Here is a 27,834-nt window from a genome sequence, read left to right on the forward strand (position 1 = left end):
TTCCTGGATTAGGCTCCCTTAATAGGATTGTGTAATATTGGTAAAGGAAAGATATAACAGCTACTCACATACTGAAGCGAAATGGAATCACAGGTGAGCTCCTTACATGATCCTTACATGTAAAGTAGTGAGTATACAACTTGTATAACAGTGCAAATGTGCTGTCCCCTCAAAATAACGCAACACACAGCCATTAATGTCTAAACCCCTGGCAACAAAAGTGAGTACACCCCTAAGTGATAATGTCCAAATTGGGCCTAAGTAGCTGTTTTCCCTCCCTGGTGGCATATTAAAGAAGCTGAGGGTTAAAGGTGATGGACTGGCCAAGCATGTCTCCAGACCTAAACCCTATTGAGCATTTGTGAGGCATCCTGAAATGGAAAGTGGGGGTGTGCAAGGTCTCTAACATCCACCAGTTCCGTGATGTCATGGAGGAGTGGAAGAGGACTCCAGTGGCAACCTGTGAAGATCTGGAGAACTCTATGCCCAAGAGGGTTAAAACAGTGCTGGAAAATAATGGTGGCCACACAAAATATTGACACTTTGGGCCCCATTTGGACATTATCACTTGGGGGGTACTCACTTTTGCTGCCCGCAGTTTAGACATTAATGGGTGTGTGGTGCGTTATTTTGAAGGGATAGCACATTTACACTTTTATACAAGCTGTATACCTACTACTTTACATTGTAGCCAAGTGTCATTTCTTCAGTGTTGTCACATGAAAAGATATACTTCAATATTTACAAAATGTGTAGGGGTGTACTCACTTCTGTGAGATACTGTATGTGTGTGTACACAAACACACACACATACACACATTTCATATAGGCTAATTGCAGCAACAGGCTAAAGCAGGGATCGCCAACCTTTTGGATCTCAGGGACCACCAAACTCATAATTTTAAATCTCAGGGACCACTAACCAGTTATGTGGGTGTGGCCTAATTTATGGGTGTGGCTTGGTGGTCATGTGCCTGACTGGGCATGGCTTGTATGTAAATATTATAAATATTTGTATAAATATTGAATGTTTTATATAAAAAAGAGCAACTTTTACGTAAAATCAGGCAAAGCAGGAAGGAAGATTAAGTTGCTCACAGAATTACAGATTCATTTAGAAATCTATCTGCCATTGGCTAGCTCAGTCTGTCACACAAAATTTGCTTGCAAGCAAACTCATAAAATTTGCTAGCAAGAAAACTCACAAAATTAACTCACAACACACTATGTATGTAAATATTGAATTTTTTATTTTAAAAAAGCAACTTTTATCCAAAATCAGGCAAAGCAGGCAGATTGAGTTGCTCACAGAATCATTGAGTGACCTATCTATCTGCCATCAGCTAGCTCAGTCTCAAATTTGCTTGCCGTGAGTCTGCACTGAATTTGCTTGCAAGCAAACCTTCAGTCCTAAGGGAGGTTCGGCTCTGCTTAGCTAGAAAGCAAGAAATCCAACCATTTCCTGCTTCCTAGCTGATCTAAATCTCCTGGCACAGCAGAACAGATGATGGTCGGAAAAAGGAAAAATAGCAACTTAGCAGACAAGTTTGCCAGGTAAGGAGTGAGTGGGTGGGGAGGGTTCCCGCGGGCCATCTGGGCTGAGCAGCCTTGTGTTTCTGTGCAGCCTGGATTAATTGCTTTTGGGGGGGAATGCTCTGGTGGTGAGATTTCTCTGCAGCCCACTAAAATTTTCTCATGGCCCACCAGTGGGCATGGCCCACCGGTTGGTGACCGGTGGGCTAAAGCAAACCACCGGGCGAGACCGGGTCGTTGAGCCTGCAGACGCAAATAAAAATAAAAAAAATTTCTCTTTCAGAGTTGCTTGTTAGGGATCAGCACAAATGAAAGAAGGGGGGAGCAGCCGTCCTTTTCGGTCTGGTTGGGTCCCCGCTTTGGTCGCCCTCACCGCCCAGGAAGGGGGGGGGGGGAGGGGGGGGGGGGGGGGGTTTTGTGGGGTGTGAGCTGCCCCGCGCATACCACTGCCCGCCGTATCGTTCAATCCTTCCTTCTGCGGCGTTTTTGGAGTGCAGCAGTTCTAACATGTTTCGCAGGGTCTGTAACAACGAAGAGGGGAGGTGGTCAACCTATTTTCCAAAGCACCCAGAAGGCAGGACAAGAAACAATGGATGGAATAAATAAAAAATCTTGTAAACAATTGGCAAATCAAATAAATAAATAAAATAAATAAAAAATCTTGTAAACAATTGGCAAATCAAATAAATAAATAAAATAAATAAAAAATCTTGTAAACAATTGGCAAATCAAATAAATAAATAAATAAATAAATAAATAAATAAATAAATAAATAAATAAATAAATAAACAAACTAATCAAGGAGAGAAGCAACCTGGAATTAAGAAGAAATTTCCCAAGTGTGAGAACAATTAACCACTGGAATAGCTTCCCTTCAGAAGTTGTGGGTATTGCATCACTGGAAGCTTTTAAGAAGAGTCTGGGCAGCCACTTGTGTGGAATGGTATAAGGTTTCCTGCTTGTGCAGGGGGTTGGACTAGAAGACCTCCAAGGTCCCTTCCAGCTCTATTATTCTGTTACTCTTGTTATTTTGTTATTCTTGTTAGGGCATGGTATGCTTAACAGCTGCAATAGTTGCAACAAACCATATTGAGGAGAAACTATTCCATAGTCACTGTTTTTTACTTTTTCTGCTCTTATTTCCGAATTAGCAGTTGTGGATAGTTGGTTCATAATTCTACGCTGGCTGTGAGGTTATAATTCTTTATCTTTAACAGTTTTTATTTAGTAATATTGCAGTAGCTCAGTTAATGATTGTGGAGCTCACAGAGAGCGCATTTAGTTTTTTTTAAATTTATGTCTTTGATATTACAAAGATTTCATTTTTATTTCTAAACTATCAGTTTCCTGGGCTTTTATTTTGCTACAGCACTCCTTTTTTTGTCGCTTACTGGAAGATAAGAAATCAGAAAAATTCTTCAAAGTTTTTTATGATCGTATGAAAGTTGCTCAGCAAGAAATCAAGGCCACAGTCACCGTTAACACCAGTGATTTGGGAAACAAAAAGAAAGATGACGACTCCGACAGAGATGTGCCAGCAAGGAAGAGAGGTAAGGTTTAGGAGCTACAGTAGAGTATGCCCAATTGAAAGTAAATAATCATGTGATTAAGTATTTTATTGATCCTCTGATTTTGGTCCACAGAAGGAAAAGAGTGCTATCCTACCATGACATCATCTTCCTTTTTCAATTTTTTTTGGATATGGCAATTACTGAAATGGTGACAGGTATTCTCAATATTCGTATGCCAGCCAGCTTGAGTGTTGCTTCAGCTTTTCATATAACATTCTCTGCTCTGCAGGCAGTAAGATCTAGAATTCTGTAATTAAAAGCAGACTTTCTCAATTCAATCTAAAGATAAATTAGGGTTTTTTTTCAACCACTTCCTGGTAGGAAAGATTAGTTGGTGACATCACCATTCTCCGGGGGTGGGGGGGACACCCAATTGGGGATTCCTTTCATGTCCCCAGCAGGAACTGGAGCAAAAAAAAAAAAAAAAAAGCTCATCTTGAATGCAGACTTGCTAATCTCCAACCCAACATCCTAACCATGAGAGCCACCATTCTCCTATGAATTAAGATGCACCTTAGGAATTAAATCTTAAACTTCTCTATCACTTGGTGCACTGCTCTGACATGCGACTATGATGGATCAGTCCATATTGCCAATAAGGATGAAATAAAATAGATTGTTCCTAATATTTAATAGTTGTTGCACTAGGAAGTTGTTCCAAGTCATCCAGAATATGAACCAATGTGTTAGACAGCCATATACAGTTTGTAAATATATATATGGTAAGGACATAATTTTGAAGAGCAGAAGATTGGTATTTTAATACTACATATTTTAAGTAAAAATAAATAGATGCACTAACTGTGGATCCAGTGGATAAAATAAGCACCATATTTACCCAAAAGAAGTAAGGTTCATCCCTACGTGGTAATTACCTGTGAGTTGGGGTGAGGGGGTAATCTTACACTTGATGACTCCATAAGCATAAACTACACTTCTAGAAATGAAAGACCAGGAAGCTTAAATCAGTGCAGGTATCCCTGCTGAAAACCCAAGATGCTTTTCATGAATGGTGAAGAATGCTATTATTCAGAGGATAATCTCTAACTTTAAATAGCGTGCCTTATTTTAAAAGTGGTTGATTTTAAGCAAAAGGTCTAAAAGTCAATTCATGCAAGTAATCCTTGACTTACAACATTTTGTTTAGTTCAAAAGCTACTTACGACTCAAAGCTACTTACGACTGTTTTTCACAGTTATGACCACTGCAGCATCCCCAAAGTCACATGATCAAAACTCAGATGCTTGGCAACTGACTCACATTTACGATGGTTGCAGTGTCTTGGAGGGGGGGCATCACACGATCACCTTTTGTGACGTTCTGACAAGCAAAGTCAATGGGGAAGCCAGATTCATTTAACAACGGTGGCAAGAAAGATCGTGAAATGGGGCAAAACTCGCTTAACAAAGGTCTCACTTTACAACTAAAATGTTGGGCTTGATTGCGGTTGAGGGCTACCTGTATTATTTTCTTGCTTCAGGATCTGCCCTGTTTTGTAATAAGGCTTCCAGTAGATGTACAGATGGGGGAAGTGGGACATAGGGAAACGGGGATACACACACATACGTACACACACACACACTCTAACCTCCACATATTTATTGCCCAGCAGGACATGCCCAGGACTGATTACATAAAGAGGGGAAACCTGACTATTTCACAGGATTTTTGTGAATATGTTCCTGGCTATGCTATTTCGAAGAATTCTTCCTCATAGATGGTTAAGAAATCAGTGGGGGGCAGGCAGGGAGGCATGGTTGCCTCTTCTTTTGATAACTTGAATCCCTGCCCAAGCAGAACTTGGATTTTTATTCCTTAAGCAATTTAAAAAAATGACAGCATGAGAATAAGCTGCATCCACAACTGGTCATTATTAAAATGGTGGTTGCTGTTTCCAGCATTTATCCGACTTGACTGCAAGGTCTTTTTTTTTTTGGCATTACAGTTGCTTTCGTTGTCATAGCAGACCCTTAACATAGGGATCTCCAACCTTGGCAACTTTAAGACTTGTGGACTTCAATTCCACAAAGTTGAAGTCCACAAGTCTTAAAGTTGCCAAGGTTAGACAACCCTGCCTTACATATTATGCCATTTGTCTGAAATGTGATGGTTTCCTGCCTAATCAGGGGTTGGACTAAAAGACCACCTAGGTCCCTTCTAATTCTGTTATTCTATTCTAAAGCAGAGGTGGTTTTTCAGCTGCCTTTTCCTGATGTCAATTAGGGCTGAGAGGAAGTAACTAACCTAAGATAATCTAGTTAACTCCCATGTTCAAGGGAAGTCTAGAACCCAGGTCTCCCTGGCGCTAGTCTAGCATCCTAACCATGATCTGTAATGTCTGTTGCTTTGTCATATGTAAACTATGCTCATTTGAATCAGCGACTGTCTTGAATTTCATTAAATCTGAGCAGTCTGCTCTAATCATGACGGAATCTGGATCCAATCCAATATGCTGAAGTGTAAAAGGAGGAGGAATTTCTATTTATCCAAAAGAATTTTACTATACTTTCAGTGAACACAGAGAGAAAATTAGGACTTAATAGTGTTTCATGTACTAGGCGTTTCGGTGGCAGTTTCTAGACCCCTGTCAGCAAGTCTGTTTTACAATAACTAAGCATCATGTACTAAAACTTTTAATGACTGTATTTATGTTTATTTAATCTACGGAGAATTGTCTTTTTGAGGTTGTTTCTATGCACTGCTAAGAAATGAGATGAATTGGGCTGGCTTGTTAAGCTTATCCTAATCTAGATCCTTTTACTACAAAAAGGCAAAATGCTGAATGGCAAAGATGTGAAGTTTTCTGGAAATGGTGAAGGGGACCGCACCGTTATTTGCTAATGGGATTTATCATTGTGCATTATAGCATTAAGGGAACCCCTGACCCAAATAACAGAGGAAGTGAGAGATCAGTTGGTTGAGGCCTCCACCGCTACAAGGAAAGCATTTAACACCTACCGAAGAGAAGCCGATCCTGATGATCATTATTCAGCTGTAGAAGGAGCACAGTCTGTGGCAGATAAAAACAAAGATGAGCTGGAGATGAGCCCTGTCATCACAATAATGCAGCCCATCTTACGGTTTTTGCAGTTGCTGTGTGAAAACCACAACCGGGATTTGCAGGTACACATGCATTTGCCATCTATGAAACACACTCATGAGCCCCAATGTGTCTGGTGACACCTTACTTTGTCTGATCTGACTTTTGAATGTTTTTAATTAATGAGTTGAGAAGCTAGCACATTGCCAAAACTAGCACCAGCCTCAAACCTCATCTTTATTTGGGTGGATGGAGGAATGGATGGGCTGAAGTAGTTAAGGTATTGTAGGAGGTGAAGAAGGAGGGAAAATATTCTCAACTACTAGTAAACAAGCACTTTGGGACTAGCGTAACACTCCCCAGCAACCATATTGTAAGAACATCCATTAACATCTTCTCACATTTCAAAAGTGCCTAGCAACCCAGAAAGTGGGAGCTCCAGGGTACCTAAGAACACATCTAACAATTCTGTCTCATGAAAAAAGAGTTGGATTACTTAAACTGAGAACAAGGGATAATTTGTTAGTAATAATTAGACCACTATTTTTGCTTTTATTCATCCCCTTAATTTTCCCTTTCCCTGTCTCTCCCTAGTTGATGCCTTGCTGTGTGGAACTGTTGATCTTAACACATATAGTTATGTTATGAACTGGAAAGCCCAACTCACTGAGCAGCAAAGGATTATCTAGTTTGAAGTTGTGTGATAGTATTTTCTCCTTCTTGGCTTCCTTGTGGGAATGTGGTAGCTAATGGAGGCTACAAAATAGGGCAGGAAGTACAAACGTCTGGAGCCTATAACTTGCCCACCTCAGAGATAAGAGTATTTCATCTTAGACCTTAACTGTTGTGTGCGAAATTCTTTGGATTTTTGCTGTGAAACCCCAAATCATCTGAAAAGCATTTTTATTTTCTTTGATCGTTCCCTGATGATTTACCTTAGGGCTTTTCCATACTGCAGCTTGAAACTGCTTGACACTGGCATGTAAACTGGCTAGAAGTGAAACAGGTTCAAGGAACTCCCTTTACAGACTTCTGCTTCTTATTTACAGAATAGCTGTGATCTATTTTGTCTTGACTTTGTTTACTACAGCCCCAAACTGTGAACTCTCCTGCTTCTTTATCCTTCCCGTCCACCCTGGAAAGACAAGCTCCAGTTATTTTCCTTTCTGTGGCTGGGTATTTGGGGAAAGTGGTTTCTATTGATTAATCTTTTCAATGGGTCCATTGACTCCCACTCATATTTAACGTCTTCCCACAGTAGTAGGCCAGTAGGAAAAAAGAAACGCCACAACTTTTTAACACTTTCTCTATCAATTGGATTAGAGGAAGAAACAGGCAGAACAGCTGAATCCCTGACTACACCAGAGAACTCATAAGGATTTCAATATTCCACCAATGAACCCTGAAAAACAAAAGAAACACCTGCCGTTGATTAACTTTGCACCTAGTAGTTGAAGAAAAGCATTACCGTTTGCAAATTTTAACACATTTTGGGAAAGATTATCTGGCTGAACCCAATGTTATTTCCTTTTGGGTGGGTAGGTCTTTTGTTTCAGCTTGTCCCCTGAAAGAGAACAGATGAACAGAAAGTAGAAGAAGTTCAAAGGATTGGTGATTTGTCCTGCTCTTTTCCAGGAATACTGACAAAGATGCCACCAATGTGGCAAAGATGATTTAGCAAGCACTGGAGAAAAAAGATTGGGGAGGTTCTGATGCCTTGTTCCTTTTCATCCCATCTATGTGCCAAAAAAAAAAAAAAAAAACATACAAGGGACCGTTCAGATCTCTCTGCTTCTGCTGTTGGTGCCTATTGTAAATATGCTTCTCAAAGACCGCAGCAGAATTTCACACTGCTGTTTAGATGGGAAAGTCTACTCATACATACAACGGAATATACAGAGGATTGTTTTGCCCTGTGCATGGGTTGATAGACAAGTGTTTCTAGTACAGATGCCAGTAGATACCATTGAATTTGAAAAATTGTGGGAATAAACTGTTTTTATGTTAAAAAATGAAATTCATAACTTTTTTCTTTCTCTGTTATTGCTATGCCCCTCTCTAGAACTTCCTCCGTTGCCAAAACAACAAGACTAATTACAACCTAGTGTGTGAGACGTTACAGTTTTTAGATTGTATTTGTGGAAGTACAACTGGAGGACTTGGACTGCTTGGGCTCTACATTAATGAGAAAAATGTAGCATTGATCAATCAGACTCTGGAAAGTTTGACAGAGTACTGCCAGGGACCATGTCATGAAAATCAGGTATTGTAGTTGGGGCAAATGGGAGGTGTAGCTGGCTTGGTGCAAATTGAGAGGCTAGCTTGGAACACTGAGAATTCCTGTTACTATTTTGCAATGTTTAAGTTTCAACTTGGAGCATTAAGAAAACAAATAAGCATGTGATTTTATGGGTGCATAGTATGACCGGAGGCCCACCTACACTGAGGATTATGGCAGTGTTAGAAAGGAATGATTTGCTAGCATGGAAATTTCCTATTAGGGAGAAAGAATTATAGGTAAACGACTTTGCTCCATTGTTACCAAATTACAAATCTCCTTTGTCTGTGTGGGCATTCAGGTGGGTAGCTCTAAATCAATCTTGACTCATGCTTGAATAAGTCCCTGAAAGTTTTTCTGCAACATTTTGGAAGTGCCCTCTACTTCTGAGGGCTGAGCGGGAATGACTGGCCCCAAATCATCTTGCTGCCTTTGTGCCTAAAGTACAATTAGAACTTAGAGTCTCTGGGTTTCTAGCTTGTTTTTTTTAACCACAACAACAAACCAAATTTCACTGGGCGCTGCTTTTTCGAAGTTCCAAATGAACGCATAGTTATTTTATTATACATAATCATACACATAGGTTCATACACATATTGACATTTACAATCATTATTTAGAACTGTTACTACAACACCACTACATGTACTGAATTGTGGCTCAGGTGTCTGTTTTGTTGAAAGTCCCTGGTCTTTCTCCAATAATATTTCAGACTACATTCTTCTCTATTCTATGGTAAATAGTAACTTCAAATAAATCTGTGATTACATTTATATTACATCTTAACTAAGCCAGCATTTTCCAAACAATTCCTCTCCTAATTTGCAGGGTTTTTTGTAAAATAATCATACTATATATTGTTATCTTTTTCCACTACCTCGCCCTTCATGTAGAACTGCATTGCTACTCATGAGTCCAATGGTATTGATATAATTACAGCATTAATTCTCAATGACATCAACCCCCTTGGAAAAAAGAGGATGGATCTTGTACTAGAGCTGAAGGTAAGTAGATACTTTAACCATGAAAATGATCATTATTGCAAGAGAAAACAAACATTTATGCTCAAAATGGTTGTGCAAACTCTCAGTAAGCCCAAGAAATTCACTAAATGTCTTAGACAAGGTAGTATGTACAGGAATTAAGTTTGAATAAGACTTAAACTACACTAAATTAACTAAACATGACCTAATGTAAATTTGCAAGGATGCAGCTTAATTTATTTCTTGTATGTTTAACTAACCATTAAAATTCAGTCCCCAATTTATGAAATTGAAGGAACCAGGATAGTCATCACAAAATATGTCATGAATCTGCTCTATCAAATAGGATTGACACATGCCTTGTAACTGAAACTCTATAGAAAATTTAAACATTAGGGAGCAGGTGATTCAGGTCTATAGATAAGAAAACAAACTGCAATAAAACAATCTTTATGTAGTGATACTTTATGGTGGGAATTGCAGTTTACAGAATCATAAGTTTTAAACATTGTAGTTCAAAGGACATTTATACAAATAACTCGTTAGAATTTGTTAGTCATAATCTAACGTTTTCAATGTAGATTGCTGTGTGACATTTTATTATTTATATGCTGTTCAGTTCCCAAAGACTGTAAGCAATGATACAAAATAGAAAATATACGTGTGTGTGTGTGTGTGTGTGTGTGTGTGTGTGTGTGTGTGATCAAATACAAACCTTCCTGTCCATTATTATAGGAAGGAAAAAATAGTTATGGCAACAATAGTTAGCTACTGCAGGGATGGAATTTTGCAATCTGTATTTCTGCAAAACAAGACTTTGTAAATGCAAAATTCATGATCTTAACTTACTGTGTTAAATATTATGTAAGAATGAGGTCTGTTTCGTAGCCTCTTGGAAATTGAGTGCACTGTACTGCCAGAGCCCTGATCTGAATGTAAATTATTTTTCTTAAGTATTTAAAGAGCACAGGTTTTTAGCAGTTGGTTTCTAGACTTCATTGTACATACAGATACTTTTTGGACTCTTTCATTTGTTTTTTGTCAAAAAACAAAGAAAATGCACGAAGTAGTAGTCATATTCATCTGCGCTTTAGATGTGTTTTTGTTTTTTGTAGTACATGGATATTTTAATCAGCTTACTTTCCTTAAAGTTCCTTTTTTCCCCCCCAGAATAATGCCTCAAAGTTACTCTTGGCTATAATGGAAAGTAGGCATGACAGTGAGAATGCAGAAAGGATCCTTTATAACATGAGACCAAAAGAACTGGTATGTTTCCAAGAATTTGCTTCCATTAATTTAGACAGCATGAAATTATCTTGCTGCCAGATGTGTGATTAAGATCACACTATTTTGGATCTTATAAACTGAGGCCTCTCCTTAACTGAGCCCTATTATGCTTAGCAGTAAATTAAAAGAGCTTTGTTGTATATACACTGGTATATTTTAAGTTGCCTTAACTTGAGATCTTAAGAAGCATTATTTTCTATTACAGTCACAATATAATTTTAACTGTGATCTGGCAATATAGTTCTATCGTATCGGGGTGGGTGGGTTGGTTACAGGCAATGTTCAGATCAAATAGAGGAGAAAATTTGTTTTGTAAGGTAAAATTATATTAAACTATATAGAAATATATCATGGCAACATGGTGGCATTTATATCCAGATTTCATTCTCACAGATAGATGGCAAGGACATTTGTATTGATTTTTGCCATTAGCCTTTTGCGATCTTGAAAGATTTGCTCCAAGGGATAGGAGGATTTCATGAGTACTGTGGGAGCCAATTCAAGGGATGAAAAAAGCAGTTCCACTCCTTCTCTTCTGTTAGCCAGACTTCCCAGTGGATCAAAATGAAACAAAAGCATTCATGGAGAGAAGGATTTTACTTTGTATGTTCAATGTGAAACACTGAGTGAAAGAACTTGAAAGGAGACATGCTGAAATAATTAGCTGTTCTGAGAAGTCACATGTCCCATTTGTTTTCATATAAAGGTAGTCCTTGACTCACAACCATTCATTTAACAACTGTTTGAAGTTACAATAGCACTGAAAAAAAGTGACTTATGACCAATGCTTGCATAGCAACCCAAGGCCACATAATCAAAATTTGCACACTTGGCAACCAATACATATTTTCAATGGTTGCAGCATCCCAGGGACAGATGATCTTCTAGCTAGCTTTAGACAAAATCAGTGGAGGAAGCGTGGTTCACTTAACAACTGTAGTGATGGCAATGAAAATTGTGGTCCAGTTATGGTTATAATTCAATGACTACCTATATTTAAGAATAATATGTCTAACAGCACTTAAGTTCAGTGTAGAAGCTTGGGAAGTTATGACACTCTAGCACTTCATTGATGAAGACCAAATAGTGGGGGAGGAAAAGAAGGAAAACTGCTGAAATTTTATCACTGAGTTTTTTTTATTCTGAGATTTATTTTACTTATTTTGATGGACCTCTTAAAATCTCTATGTTGATGAGACATTATGTATATTATTTAAAATACTTTATAAGATAAAGGTTTGAAGTAGTCATTTAGATGTTTTTAAAAAGCTGTCTAAGTATTCTTTTGTCCTGTTTTAAACAAACAACAAAATGCAAGCAAGGAATTCAAACCTATATAGTTATAGTAATTGTCTGCGTCAAGAGTATAACAGAATATATTATTCAGCAATAATGGCGTGGGCTGGAGATAAAGTTTAAGGCTTTATTTTTGGCGTTCATTGCACTGAGTCAGTTTATTTCTGATATAAATTATAGTTGTTTAAAAACCAACAGCAGTAGCAGTAATTTGAGCCAGTGATCCTCAACTTCAAAGGATAGAAGGAAATAAAAATGACTTCATATAAGTTTCATTTTCAGAATATCTGAAACAAAATGAAAATATGAATCAGCTCAAATACTTGGATTTTGTTTTTTTCCATATATATATATTTCAAACTTGTGAAATGTGTTTCTCTTTTTCTACAGGTAGAAGTAATTAAAAAGGCCTATCAGCAAGGTGAGGTTGAATTTGAAGATGGAGAGAATGGTGAAGATCTTGCTGCATCTCCTAGAAATGTGGGGCATAATATTTATATATTAGCTCATCAGGTAAATTTTTATTTAGCCCAAGATTTAAAGCTTTTGATTCATAGTAGTTGAATCATACACTGTAGGAATTCATTTCAGGAGTGTCAATATGAGCCTTGTTGGATTATTAATACTGAAACAAAAAATGAAAGTACCGTATATACTCGAGTATAAGCCGAGTTTTTCAGCCCATTTTTTGTGCTGAAAAAACCCCCCTTGGCTTATACTCGAGTCAGATTCCCCTCTGAAAAAAAAATGGTGTGGAGCTCCGGAGCTGGGCAGGCGCTTCCCTGCTTCCGTGTTTCCTTTGCAACTTTTAAGCATGGGGGTAATCGGAAGCAGAAAAGTTCTTGCATGAGGATATATTTTTTCTTTTTTTAACTGTTTTTAGGGGGGTGGGAAAGACCCACCATCATGTGAGAATGCTCAGACACGAAATCTATCAGCCCGAAAATAAGTGTGTGTGTGTGGGGGGGGAATTTTAACAGAGGGAAGATGTAGGGAGAAGGCAAAAGCGACGGAAGATCCTTCAGGGGAAACTGAGGGGGAGACTCACCCTTGGTCCAGATGAGCCCCCTTCCCCGCCCCTAAGGAAGCAGAGGCAGCCAGCAAGGGCAGGCAAGCCCCACTTCACAGACTCCGTCCGTCCTCGCTCCCACCCATCCACCCAAAGCCACGAAGTCCCCCAATCGTGCAGCCCAGAATCGCCCTCCCCTCAGGGGGCAGCAACGACGCCCAGTTTTTCCCGAGACAAGAAGCTCCGCCGTGCAATGAAAGCGCCCTGGCTCTAGGCTCGCGGGCTCAGAAAACAATGCGAGCCGAGGTCGCTTCGGCTCCGCTCGGCTTCTCCAACATCCGGCGCCGCCCTGTTCTATGTGCTGGGCCCGGCAAGTCCGAGCAGCCAGTGCGTGGAGCAGGGTGGCGCCGGAGATCGTTGGCTGCCTCTTTCGCAGCACGGGAGGCCTCCCCTGGCTGGCCAGCTGCTCTCCTCCTTCTCTGCCTGTTTGTTCTGTGTGGCCGAGGAGGAGGAGACCGGCCGGCTGGTTGGGGAGGCTTTCTGCGCCGAGGAGGCGGCTGCTGGTCTCCGGCTTTGCTCCGTTTCTCCGATGGTCCGGCGCCGCCATGTTCTTTACTCGGGCAGCCAGGCGCCTGCAGCGGCGCCCATGGCGGCAACAGGCAGTTCCGCCCGGGCTCCGTTCAGGTGTCCGGCTGGGGCTGTCGGGAGTTGCTGCCGCCAGTGCGGCCTCAGTCCCGCGTCGCCTCGGGAAGGGAAAGGCAAAAAGGAAGAGCCGCAGCAGCGCTTTGCAACGGCAGGTTCCTTTTTGCCTTTCCCTTCCCGAGGCGACAGAGGTAGACAGAACCGGTAGAAACCCACCCCTGGACATATTCAATTTTGAAGCTTCTAAGATTGTTGGATGAGCAGGCCCAAAACCAGCCAGGGAAGTGATTGAAGCCTGGGAAATTGGCTCCTCATCAGTCAACAGGAGTGCTGATTTACCACCAGCTTATCAACTGCTTAGGAGGCCAGGGCTTAGCAGCACAAGAAAAAAACAACAGCCAACGACTGACTAGTCATCAATATCCCAATCAATATCTAAAAAGCCACATGCAATAGGTCCCATATAAATACCACACATAGGATAGCCCAAAGCACACATTCTGGTAAAGAGAAGTTCCCTGAAGAGGGGCTCCAGCATGAGTCCGAAAGCTCAGAAGACTAAACCTCTGGTCCCAGTGACTGACCAAGATTGAAAAGACAACCAAACTGTTTTCATTTTGAAAATGGTTACTTTAGTATTATTCAAAAATGACAAAAAGGAATTGCTGACTAGAGGCTTTTTGCCAAGTAAGAATTGTACTTTTTGAGTTGTATTTCTCATACTCAACTTGCCAACTTTTGGGGATGCATTTTAAACGAGGTTCTAACAAAGACAGGAGAGAGGAGTCCTTTCATTTTCTCTAATTTTGGTTGTGTGTTTGCAGATGTTTCATTACCTGATTAGGTAACATCATCAGTGTTAGCGAATGTTGAGTGTTCCCTTTTTATATACAGTAGCTTAAGTACAGTGCAGCAATACTGTATCTAGTACAATATTAGTACCAATAGAATAACATAGTTGGAAGGGACCTTTGAGGTCTTCTAGTCCAATCCCTTGCTTAGGCAGAAAACCCTATATCATTTCAGACAACTGGTTATCCAATCTCTTCTTTAAAACTTCCAGTGTTGCAGCATTTACAATTTCTGGAGGCAAGTTAATAGTTAATTTAATATTGGTTTTAATTTGACCAAGTCAATATCTGATTTGATTTGAAGTAAAGTCAGCTATTCCTCTATTTTGCAATTGAGTCTTTCAATAGTTCTGAGTTTTTGCTTTGTTTTATTTTTTTAAGTAGGAGATGTGGGCAAGCTTCCTTGTCTTCTTAATTGTTCATTTATTTTAGCTTGCTCGCCACAACAAAGAATTGCAAAACATGTTGAAGCCTGGAGGCCAAATAGATGGAGATGAAGCTTTGGAATTCTATGCCAAGCATACAGCTCAAATTGAGGTAAATACCTCAAATTATATCAAATTAATCTTAAATGGAACTGTACAAAGAAAAGTAACAATTTGGTGTAGATCTTATATGTCTAGTAAAATAGTAATTGAATTCTACATGTGTCCTGAATATCTAGTTACAAAATCCCCTCAATCTTTAATGAATGTGAGTCCTTCCAAATATCTACTTCATTTTTCTTTTTTTCTTAAAAAAAAAAAAAGGCTAACACCTTAAAAATGTGTTTTGATTGGGCTATTGTAGTTTTTTGTTTTTTTTTTGAAGTAAACAAACTAAAAGTATACTTCAGGAAAAGTCTTGGGGTAAGCATGAGAGACTTCTTACAGTGGAAATGAAATAGTATCAAGAATGCAATGGAATTGGCTCTTCAGGAGTATCTTGTTTCCTTCAATAGACAGACCTACTGAGCTATACAGCACAGACTCTAGGTACAAAATGTCCATTCCAGAGGAATATAGTAGCTTTATTAAAGAGCTACTGTATTAGACATTACTTTTTTTTCCTACGGCTTGTCTAAACTATTGAGCAGCTTCTCAGGTTCCTGAAAGTCATGCTCCAGTTTCATGAACCTGGGGCTTCATATATGAAAGCTGTCTCTCAAGCAATATTACAAAATACCCCAAACTCTTAAATAACACAGCTCTTTCATATTGCTCCAGTCAAATGCTAACTCTGAATTTCCCCTCCAATTTAGTGCTTTTATGAAACAAAGCTAACTAGGTCTTTGAGGAAATATACATATTTAATTTTTCACAAAATCATCATCTTATACTGTATTTTTTTTTTAATGGAATCAATTTAAAAATAGGAAGAAGTGATTATATCGGTTTGATTTGATTTAGGTGTTGCCTGATTCCAAAGTGACTTTGGATGGAAGTGACCAGTGCAGATGTATTTGTTTTTTTATGACTTTTTGTATACCAAATAATTTCATTTGAAACAAGAAGATGAAAGGAGGGAGGACAGAGGGAGGGAGAGAGGGAGGGAGGAAGATTATCCATCTACCCAAGTAATTCTTGGCTAACAACTGAAATAATATAACTCTCCTATGTGACTTGAAATGTGAAAAGAAATGGTGGCAAGAGAACTAACAGTGTTAACAAGAATACAAATCAGCAAGTATTTAAAAAGATACCAAGAGTTTCAGAAAGTTTTGCATACTGAGAAATAATATAATCTTCTTGTGACCATACGCCATGCAAATTAACTCTTTACATTCTTCACGTAGATAGTTAGATCAGATCGTACTATGGAGCAAATAGTCTTCCCTGTGCCCAGTATATGTGAGTTCCTCACCAAAGAATCTAAACTCCGGATTTACTACACTACAGAAAGGGATGAGCAAGGCAGCAAAATCAATGACTTCTTTATGAGATCTGAGGACCTTTTTAATGAAATGAACTGGCAAAAAAAGCTAAGAGGTAAGTTTGGGCTGGGGACAGAAAAGGTTATCATTTGAAATTATATAATTCCTGATTTGAAATAGTGAACTTTTTTCCCTGAAAGAAAAAGAATATTAGACTTTCATGGTGTTTTCTTTTCTTTTCGGTTTCCTTTCATTTCCTTTTTTTCCATACAAACATCCTACTTTGGGGTTTCCAGAAGGGCTTTGTTTTAACTCCATTGAGCCTGTTGCTATTTATTCCCATTATATCCCCAATTAATGTTTTAAACATGTAATACAAGGAAGTAGCTAAATGATTCTAACCCTGTCCAGTCATGGGCACACCAACATGCCTACCCTCCCTGTCCTATTGTTTCTTTTATATATATTTTTATTTTTCTTATATGTATCCATGTATTCATAACTTATGTTTTTACTTAAACCTATTATCTTGTAAGCAATTGACAAATAAAAATAAATAAAAATAAAATAAAAAAAAATAAATAAAATGTCTGACTCTGAGGCATGGTACTCATCTCCATTCCTTGGCTGAGGGAGCCAGTGATGTCCAAAAACATTTTCTGTGGTCATGTGACCGACATGGCTATATGCTAGAGGCACACTCTTACCTTGCCACCAAAATGGTACCTATTAATCTACTTGCATTTGCATGCTTTCCTGCTAGGTTGGCAGGAGTTGGGGTAAGGAATGGGATCTCATCCCATTGCAGGGCACTCAGATCTCAATCCCAGGCTTTCAGCTCAGTTCCAAGATCCTTATGCAGGTTGCAACCTTATGGCTAAAATATACAACTAACCTCTGACAGTTTTAGGTTTATTTATTTTAGTCTTCATTATTTTAAAGCAACTCTGCTGGGATTAACAAAAAACTTAACAATTTTGTAATGGCATAGGATTTCTTGAACTAGGGGGACTTCCGGTTGCAGCGCTGTGGCAGGGTGGAGAGAGAAGAGCAAGCTCTGCTCTCTCATCCCCCAATCTGCGTGTTTGGAGGCCCTGGTGAGGGGCATGTAGACCCTGGAGGGGAGGGGAGGGTATCCTATGACTATCATTAAGTTTTGTATGTTATGATTCTTGATTCTTAAGGAATGTATCTTTTATTTATGCATACTGAGAATATTTACACCAAGACAAATTCCTTGTGTGTCCAATCACACTTGGCCAAGGAAGTATTCTATTTTAAGCTTTCAAGGAAAGGTTGACATTTGTACAAATGTCAGTGGAGCTTTGTGCACAGATTTTATGTGAGCAAACGAGATAAATTGTCAATGTTTAAACTGAACATGGAAAGCTAGGGATTGTAAAGTCATTAGAATGTGGGTTTAGCACAGGCTGGGAACTTGTCACTTACTAAGACAAAACACAGTTCTCTTTTGCTGCCACTTATATTCTTGCTAATCCTACAGTTTATTGCTGGGAACCTGCCTATGGTCTTAACATAGTCTTTCTTTTGCCAACATAGACTATGAAAGGATTCCTGGGTCACAAATTTTCACTGTTGGTTTTAGGCAAAATAATAAGAAAGGTATTGTAAGTTTCATGACAGGTAACAAAATTTTCTGGTCTACTTGCAACTACTTGGTCTTATAGCCAAGCCTTTTTTGTGTTCTGTTTTTTGTTTGATTTTGGGCATTTTCTGAATTATTGTGTAACAGATTTTAATATGTTCCTCTTCTAGCATTTTGTGTTTGTGTGCTTGCCCTCAGTTGTACAACCCAGAGGCATCCACACTGCTGACCAAGTGGGATAAATGGCAAAAACAGCACTGCACTCTTGTGGCTCAAGTACAACCATTTTGTCCTTACCTCATCACACCTCATGTGTGAAAAATAGTGGTGGAGCAGACTGTGCAGCACTGTTTTTGTCACCTTGATGAAAGCATCTTCTCCTATGGATCCCAATCTGGAAGGTGTGCGCAATGTGATTTGATAAGATAAAATAAAAATAAGATATTTAAGGTTAAATTATATCCTGCTACATCCAGTTTCAATCTGAAACTAAAATTCCACTGTTATAAACTTGTACATGGGTATTTTATACATGTGATTTCTGTTCTCGTGATATTTACAAGTTTAAATGGTTATATAAAAGCTAGTTCATTTTTAATGTGGTCTTTGATTTGAAAAAAACAACTTCACATGAACTTCTGAACTTTGCAAAGAGCAGTTAAAGAGAGACTTAAATAAAATAATAAAGATTACTCATAGCTGGTGTGTCATTCTAGGAAAAGCTGGCAATATATCGTTGTTTTCTAAGATTTATTCCTTGTTTGAATCCATCAAATATTTTTTTCCTCATTTTGCAGCTCAGCATATCTTGTATTGGTGTTCCCGCAACATGTCCTTCTGGAGCAGTATTTCATTCAATCTTGCAGTCCTTATGAATCTACTGGTAGCATTTTTCTATCCATTTAAAGGAATCAAAGGAGGTACCAATATTTCAAATATATGAAACATAGAATTTAATAGTTATACCACAAAGATTTGAGGCAGAGGGAGAAGTAAATGAAGGATATAATTTTGGTAGCCGTTTAAGTGATTGTGATGCTAAGCAATTTCCTAAATGATGAGAAACCCAAGAAGAAAGTATTGAGAATCTAATTCAGGAGTAGACAACCATGGCCCCAGAGATGAACTGAGTTGAAGTCCACAGGTCATAAAGGAGTCATAGTTGACACCCCTGGAAATTGTGGAAATTGGATTTTTCTGATGTCTGTCTTATTTACAAATATTATGTGTAAATATGCAAACAGAGAAGAATTAATACACATCCCTTAAAGAAGGCACAACACCAGCTAAATATTTTTAGATGTCAAAGAAGTTGAGCGAGAACCAGTATAATTAAAATCACTGCTGTCCCTTTTCATATTACTGCTAGCTTTATTTCAGTTTGCCCTCCAGATTCTCTCCAATTTTGGGGGGATTATATATTCCAAAACAGGAAACAAAATTCTGACCATCAGGAATAGTGAATGTTACTTTGTCAAATTATCTATTAATTTATCAAGTTCATTTATACTAATCAATACCACCAAAAATAATTATTCTCTAAGTGTTTGCTGTGACAAAGCCTGGAAGATGTGAATAATTAGATGAACCAAAATGACCAATCTGTTATAATTGCACATATCAGAGAATTAACATTTGCCATTAAGACATTTCAAAATAGTTTCACAGAGCTTGCTTTCTGGTCTAGATTATTTTTATTGATACGTCCATCCAGCTTCTTATTCAATTTTTTAAAAGATATATTTAAATATCCTTTAATACATATTTAAAGGTAATGCAAAATATTATGTATCATTATAATGCATACATTATAATGATACATAATATTTTGCATGAATTTTGTTTTAAAATAAGCACATTAAAATATGTTTTCATATATTGTTGAATTAAGGAATATGCTCAAACTTTTGCAGAAATATTCAGTCTAAAGGAATGGTTATACTCTAGTCCTCAGGGTCAAATTAGGTCAGTTCACACTGAACTATGCAAAGATCAAATTAAGACATGTCATATTTTATCTTAGCTTAAAATTCCTTGTTGCTTCGGAAAGCGGAAAATCTCAAAACCAAATCACTGCGACCAACTACAATGACCGGAATTCTTTAAAGGCATATCAGTTCAATTGACAAGGAACAGATGCCTCTCCTAAGGAGTAGAGTAACATGCTGGGAGATGCCGTCATCTTCAGGTTATTAATATTTGGTATTAGATTCAAGCGGATCTAGGTTTTACGATTCTGATTAAAATAGTATTTCATCAATACTTGCAAAATTTACAGATTTAAAGACTAAAAACAGAAGAAGTTGTCATTGGGGCAGGCCACTGATATATTTATTTGAATGCAGACTAATTACGGTAATTTAAGTGTAGTGAAAGGGCCTGTTCATCACAGCATTTAGATGTTAGTAAGCTGAATGACGTTCAGAAGACATTAACCCGAATCATCTTCCCATGCTCAAGAATGTGGCAGCGTGGAAGCTTCTGGCGCTAATATGGCTTCCAAAGCTGACAATAGCATTTCTCTGGGAAATCTTGAAAATGTTTCCTGGAAGTAACTGCCAAGCCTGGCTAGTTTGTCCATAAGTTTGTTTTCAGAAAATTTATAAAGTAATTTCTGAATTGATAAACTTGGTTCATTTGTTCGGAAAAAAGACTGGACTATTGTAGATTCCCTGGAATCTGTTGTGCAGCTTTTCTATGTTTTACTCTGCTGCTAATTTGTGGTTTATATGTGAGAATATTGTGACATGTGTCATTGTTTTAAATTGTTGTTAGTAATGGCAATGGCTTTGTGGAGCCATATGAGGGGAGAGTAAATAATAATGAATTCTGGATGTTTTCTTTACCAGGTACACTGGAGCCTCATTTATCAGGCTTACTCTGGACGGCCATGCTGATATCGCTTGCCATTGTTATCGCTTTACCTAAGCCCCATGGCATTAGGGCTTTAATAGCTTCTACAATCTTGCGATTAATTTTTTCTGTAGGTTTACAGCCCACATTGTTTCTTCTGGGGGCTTTCAATGTAAGTGTAAAATATATTTTTCTGGGATTTGTTGATATTTTAATAAAAAATGGTCTACCTACCAAACTAGGTTTTGTTTTTTAAATGAAGGTTGTGCCCCAGAATTCTAGCTGTGTTAGACTTAAAAGGAAATATTTGAAAGGAAGTTTTCTGATACAGTATTGCAGATATAGCTCATGTAAACAATTTTGAACTTGACTTGTATTAAATGGAGAGTTAGCATTTTAACCATGCGTTAATCTTCTATCTGTTCTTGCTCTGCAGGTTTGTAACAAAATTATATTTCTGATGAGTTTTGTGGGTAATTGTGGAACCTTTACTAGAGGATACAGAGCCATGATCCTTGATGTAGAGTTTCTGTACCATCTACTATATCTTCTGATTTGTGCAATGGGGCTTTTTGTTCATGAATTTTTCTACAGTTTATTGGTAAGTTGTTTCTGTGTGGGAACTTACCTATGATAATGTTTGTTGATCATAATGTCCATAATGTTACATTGACAAACATGTATAACCAGAGGCCTTGATGGTGATATGCAGGAAACCATTCTGATTGTCCTTGTTGGAAAATTACAGCAAATGTTTCTATGATATTGAGAAAGAAATGATAAAAATGGTAATTGGTGCTTTGAAATTGCAGTCCCTACAAAACCTAGAAAAATAATTAAAAATTCCAGTTTCACTCAAATCTGTGATGCAACCATATCAACTCTGCATAGTATGCATGCCACCCTCCTTGTACTATACAGGTAGTACTCGAGTTACAACAGTTCACTTGGTGACCATTCAAAGTCACAATGGCACTGAAAAAAGTGATTTAGGATCATTTTTCGCACTTATGACCATTGCAGCGTCCCCATAATCATCTGATTCACATTCAGATGCTTGACAACTGACTCATACTTATGACAGTCACAGTATCCTGCAGTCATGTGATCACCGTTTACAAGCTTCTGACAGGGTTGCAAAAGCAAGGTCAATGGGGAAGCTGTATTCCCTTAACAACCGGGTTATTGAATTAACAGCTGCTGTGATTCACTTAACAACTCTGTCAAGAAAGATTGTAAAATGGGACAAAACTCACTTAACAAATTTCTCACCTAACAACATACATTTTTGGCTCAATTGTGGTCGTAAGTTGAGGATTACCTGTACTACCTAGTAGTATAACTATAGTAGATACACAATCGTTGGAAGACCTCAAGGACCAAGCTTAAGGACAGATTTGTTATAGAGAAAAACTATGTGGTTACTGAGAGCCGATATTGACTTGATGACCTATAACCAATCAAACAAACAAACAAATAATTATTCAATCAATACACACTACAGATAGTTCACAACTTGCAGGCATTTGTTTAGAGACCTTTCTAAGTTATAGTGGCACTAAAAATAGTGACTTGCAACCAGTTCTTGCACATAAGACTGTTGTGACATCCCCACCATCAAATGAACAGAACCTGGTCCCTTGACAGCATGTATTGATGATGCTTGCAGCATCCTGGAGTCTCATGATCACCATTGGCCAGTTTCTGATGAGCAAAATCAATGGGGAAAGACGGATTAGTGAACACATGATCCACTGCAATGATTTGCTTAACAACCATAGGAAAGAAAATTGTAAAATTAGGTTCAACTCACTTAACAACTGCCTTGCTTAGCAATGGAAATCTGATCCCAATTGTAGTTATAAGTTGAGGACTACCTTATAACATACAGTAAATATATAGCCACATGCACACACACACACACACACACTGAAAGCAAATGTAACACAGGTGATCCTCAGCTTACAAGGGTCATTTAGTGACCATTCAAAGTTACAACGGCACTGTCAAATGTGACTTATGGCCGTTTTTCACAGCTATGACCTTTGCTGTGAACACATTATTTATATTCGGATTCTTGGCAACTGGTTCATATTTATGACCGCTGCTGTGTCCTGGAGTTATGGGATCCTCTTTTGCAGCCTTCTGACAAGAAAAGTCAATAAGGAAGCCAGATTCACTTAAACTTATTACAAGTTTATCAACCTCTGTGGTTGACTTAGCACTGTGGCAAGAAAGGGAATAAAATGGGGCAAAACTCACTCAACAACATAAATTTTGGGCTCAATTGTCGTGAATCGAGAACTACCTGTATAGTGATTAAAGTACTGGACTATGATTGGGGTGTCTCTGATTCTAATCCTCCCTTGGAGGAAGCTGCCTGGGTGACTTGTTCCAGTCTCTTTCTCCCTGGAGTTGACTAGAAAGTTGAAAAACTTCCATCTATCAACTCACACTGAACTAGTGTTGCAGATTACAACTCATAACTTTCAGGCATGTCCAAATTTTATCCTCCTGCATGGTCATTTGAGAAGAGATTTGTATCATTATTGTCACATCAGTGTGATCCTCTGATGCGAAAGACATATTTAGGGGATGATGCATTTTTAGCTTTTCATTTCTGTATCAAAGGCATTCTTTTAAATGTACAGCCTAAGAAATTATATATACTGTATATTTAATCTTTTGCAACACACTTTGTTTTAAAAGAATTGTCTGGTCTAAATGGAATCTAAAATAATTGTTTAACAGTTCCACACCTGCAGAATGCTATAGTGTAAAATGCTGTAAAGTACTATAGTGTTTTTCTTTCCAAAGGGAAAGAAAGACTCCCAAAATGGTCTTTACATCCTCATTTTATTTTTTAAAAGCCTGAGTGCCTCTTTTTTTTTTCCTGTGATAAGGGGGGAAATGGCTCAACCCAAATAAAATTGATGTCAGTGAAACTAATTAATTAAAAGGAGAAATTATACATTTTAAAAGGATACATGTAATGACTAAACTGCCTGTCAGTTCAGTTTGGTTAGGGATCATCAAATTAATTAGCAATTGTTTTGAGGGAAAGCATCTGTTCTTTCTAGGGCTTTGTCTTGAATTGTACTGTGTTGTGTACATGCCAATGAGGCTGTCTTAACCTATTGATTCCTGGGGAATCAGTTTTACCCATGAGATAAAACTGATCAGAAATTAGCTGCCCTTTTCCCTTCTAAAACACATGTAACATCAAGTCCAAGAGAGATGCTCGTTAAGATTTAGCTAGGGAATCTACACATAATTATATAATTGTTTGCAAGAAACCATGGCGAGAATGATTAAACTGCAGAGACACTCTCTGGGAAAAGTTTTGATCTGTCCTGAGATTTAGCTAACAGCTTCATAGCAGTTAACATAAGTTTCAGCAAGATTAAGGTCTTGAGGTAAAGTGTGTGTGTGTGTGTGTGTGTGTGTGTGTGTGTGTACTAAAAATAACAGTTCCCTGTTCTCTATCCATCAGATTTTTGTATTTTTCTTTCCATTTCAAGCCAGAGAAATTATGAAAGAAATGATACTTAGTTCATAATAGAGCTAACCATTCGCTATTGAAAAAGTTGTGTTAGGAGATTTTGAGTTTCCTGTGATTTGGTGGATTTAAAGTGGCACATGTCCAGCAGCTGGTTATATTTGGCTGATCTTGTCAGGGTTTAAATACTAAGCATACTACAATCAAACGAGGTCCAACACTTTAGAGTAGACTGGGAAGTACTTATCTAATGGTGAAAGTTCCAGGCCGGTAACCAGGAGGCTATGAATTTCAGTCCAGTCTTAGGTATGAAAGCCAGTGAGTGAATTTGGGCTAGTTACTCTCTTTCAATCCAATTCAACTCACACAGTTGTTGTTGTTGTTGTGAAGAAAATAGGTGGAGGAAGAAATATTAGGTATGCTCTCTGCCTTGAGTCATTTGTAAAAATAATAAAGGCAAGATTTTTTTAAAAAAACATCTAAAGTAAACACACAAAAGCATCACAGGAGAAGGCGGTAACAAATTACTTCCCTACTGTTGCCAAGAATTACTTCCCTACTGCTGCCAAGAAAACCGAATAATTCTGTCTATAGAATGGGGAAAGGCACACTTAGCCTGAAGAGGTTTAATTTTTTGCTTTATCAGCTGGTATGAAGTGCTTAAGACTGAAAGAAAATCTTTCCCGTTTGATTTGAATATTCCTTTTCTCCTTAAGAGTGTTCAAAATTTAAGAATATATCCAGATGATGAAAAAAGTAGACTAAAAATAAAAGAGTGTTTAGGAAGAGAAATTCGTCAGAGATATTACAACTAGATAACCAGTGCATTACTCTTTTGCTTTTAACATAGAACATCTGAGTTTCTAGAATAGAAATCAAGGAATACTGACAGCTGTCAGCAAACCAGCTTTATTCTTTCAGTTTATAATAATGTTGCCGGTGATTTGTTTGTTTATATAGAATCAGAGAGTGGAAGGAGCTGTTAAGGCCATCAGTGCAGGAATCCAAAATGAAGTATCTCCACCAAATGCCTATCCAGGCTCTGCTTAATCATATCCAACAAATGGAAGGTCATCATTTCTCTATATAATTGGTTCCACTGTCACACTGCTCTTACTGTTAGGAAACTTTTCCTAACATTCAGCCAGGAACTGCCTTCTTGAAACTTAGGATTCTTACTTGTCTCTTGTATTCTGAAGCAATTGCTTTAAAAAGTGAGGCCTTCTATTTGTTTTTTAGTAAAAATTCACAAAAAATTGACCTGTCTTTTCTAAAGAAGTGAGTATCGGGATTTTATTTAAAGAACATATTGTTCAATTGTTAATGTAAAGATAATGTATGTGATAGACCAGGGGTGTCAAACTCGCGACCTGTGGGCTGGATGCATCACACGCTGGCCATGCCTATCCCCAGTTTAGCGAAAGGGGGGAAAGTTGCGATACATCACATGATGACACCGTGTCATCACGAGTTTGACACCCTTGTGATAAACCATTACCTCATTCATTGTTAATGCATTGAATAAACTGTTCTTTTCCAGCTTTTTGACTTGGTGTACAGGGAGGAGACCTTGCTGAATGTCATTAAAAGTGTCACTCGCAATGGACGATCTATCATCTTGACTGCTGTTCTTGCTCTTATTTTGGTTTACCTGTTCTCAATAGTAGGATACCTGTTCTTCAAGGATGACTTTATCTTGGAAGTAGATAAGCTACCTAATGAGACATTATTGCCAGGTTTGTATTTAATTCTTGGCCAAAAAAACAAAAACAAAACACCACAAATGGCAAAATAATAATAATAATAGGGAATTTATCTTGTGAATGCTAATCCCTCTCCAGCCCGCAGGCAATTTCTTGCTAAAACCAGTTGTACTTTAGCTTATTTATGCTTACAACTTGAGTTCTTAGTATTTTGAAAACTTAACTAATATGATTTCAAAGCAAATCAGGACCACATGTAGAAATGTATACATTAAGAAATATAACAAAAAATAAATGTACAGGTAACCTTTATAGTCTAATTCTATACCCAGTATATATTGAAATAATGTGATTTGGATTGTATATGGGGAAAATGTAATGAAAAAGTCCTCCTTCCCCCCGTAAATTATGTTGTTCCCAAATATTGTATTTCACTAGAAGATATTAGTCACGTTTATATGCCCCTCCCCATATCACAAAAAGCAACCTCTGTTTATGCATATAATTTCTGGAATATCTTCCATGTATGAATTAATATAAATCCATATGCTGAAGTTCCCAAGTGACAATAATCAAAACCTGAATGCACATATAATGGGTACAATATATAGTGAATGCACTGACCCCCACCCCCCTCCCTTGCTCTCTCCAACTTCTCTGGGCTCAGCCTGAAAGCCTGAAGATGACTTGTACGTACTCGCATTTACTTGGATGTGAAAGCAGGTCTTTATGAAATCTGGAATCCTATAAGATTGTCCTGAGGGCTATATGTCTATCTAAGCAAATATAAGTATAGTACTCCATCACCACCACCCAGCCAAATATGAAGAAGTCAGAGTGGGAGATAGGGCTACCTGCCTTCTAGCTATTTTCAAACCCAACCCGAAGAGACTATATACTTGTCACTAAATGCATATGCATTAGGAATTAGCATTGGCCACCTTATGTTATCACAGGTGTTCAAACAAAGGTAGCCTACCTCCCACATTGTTTTTCTGGAATATTTGGTGGGTGGAAAATGAAAGCACTAAATAGTCTGCTTTTGCAACACCTGAATAAAAAATACTATCTGTTCAATGAATTTAGATAAGCAATATAGCTGTTGATTTTTACATAATCAATTATCAATAATTTCTTAATGTTAAACCCTCTAAATTTAAGCAGTGTTGACAGCATGTTATGTCATATAACTATTGCACTAAATTGTTCTTGGTGCTTTTTCAACAGAAATAGTACATATTTTAAAATTAGTAAGCATTATAATGAGTAACAGCAACATTTGTTAAATAGATGTGCTAGTTACATAACAATTTCAAGCATTATTTAAAAGTATTTAGGATGTCTTGTTTTACCCAATTGTAGATCAACATAATGAAATTGGAGAGCCAATGACTAGAGAGTTCTTATATTCTAATGTGTGCAAAATAGAGGATGGTGAGAATTGTTCTTCTGCTATTCCTTCTACAGGCAAGTATATTTCATATGTTTTTTCACATATTAGTTTGTAAAGTGTAAATATTTCTGAATGCTTCTAATATAATTGTGTGCTTATTCATTATACTTCATGTCTCATACATACTACTATAAGGACATCACGCCATAATCATAAAAAGAATAGAATACAAAATTCACATTGCTATGTTTCCTATTGTTACCACCCTAACATTTGTTGTTATTGTTAAAGGCAACAAATCAACATTATTTACAAGTTACCCTCAACAGTGTTTTCCCAGAGCAGAGGTATATCAACCATTTCATACAGTCCTTCCTCAGATATTTCACATTTTGTTGTTTCTTATTTTTTAGCGGGGGGAGGGGGCAGTAAAATTAC

At 37.8% G+C, this 27,834-nt stretch overlaps 1 protein-coding gene across 5 annotated transcripts in view; it reads left to right on the plus strand.

The window, feature by feature from the left end:
- Positions 1 to 27,834, plus strand: part of ITPR1 (inositol 1,4,5-trisphosphate receptor type 1) — a 246,074-nt gene that overhangs the window by 186,373 nt on the left and 31,867 nt on the right. For all 5 annotated transcript variants that reach the window (XM_087954613.1, XM_087954609.1, XM_087954611.1 and 2 more), the window contains 13 exons: positions 2,903 to 3,083; positions 5,971 to 6,227; positions 8,207 to 8,407; positions 9,316 to 9,426; positions 10,576 to 10,671; positions 12,379 to 12,501; positions 14,923 to 15,027; positions 16,265 to 16,457; positions 18,746 to 18,868; positions 20,798 to 20,973; positions 21,238 to 21,402; positions 25,841 to 26,036; positions 27,366 to 27,470. In XM_087954613.1, the coding sequence (XP_087810739.1) occupies positions 2,903 to 3,083; positions 5,971 to 6,227; positions 8,207 to 8,407; positions 9,316 to 9,426; positions 10,576 to 10,671; positions 12,379 to 12,501; positions 14,923 to 15,027; positions 16,265 to 16,457; positions 18,746 to 18,868; positions 20,798 to 20,973; positions 21,238 to 21,402; positions 25,841 to 26,036; positions 27,366 to 27,470 (2,032 nt within the window). The remainder of the gene's footprint in view (positions 1 to 2,902; positions 3,084 to 5,970; positions 6,228 to 8,206; positions 8,408 to 9,315; positions 9,427 to 10,575; positions 10,672 to 12,378; positions 12,502 to 14,922; positions 15,028 to 16,264; positions 16,458 to 18,745; positions 18,869 to 20,797; positions 20,974 to 21,237; positions 21,403 to 25,840; positions 26,037 to 27,365; positions 27,471 to 27,834) is intronic.

The sequence above is a fragment of the Notechis scutatus genome, chromosome 2 (genome assembly GCF_049901735.1).
Source record: "Notechis scutatus isolate UNSWTSFEM ecotype Mainland chromosome 2, rNotScu1.2, whole genome shotgun sequence".
Classification (NCBI taxonomy): Eukaryota; Metazoa; Chordata; class Lepidosauria; order Squamata; family Elapidae; genus Notechis; species Notechis scutatus.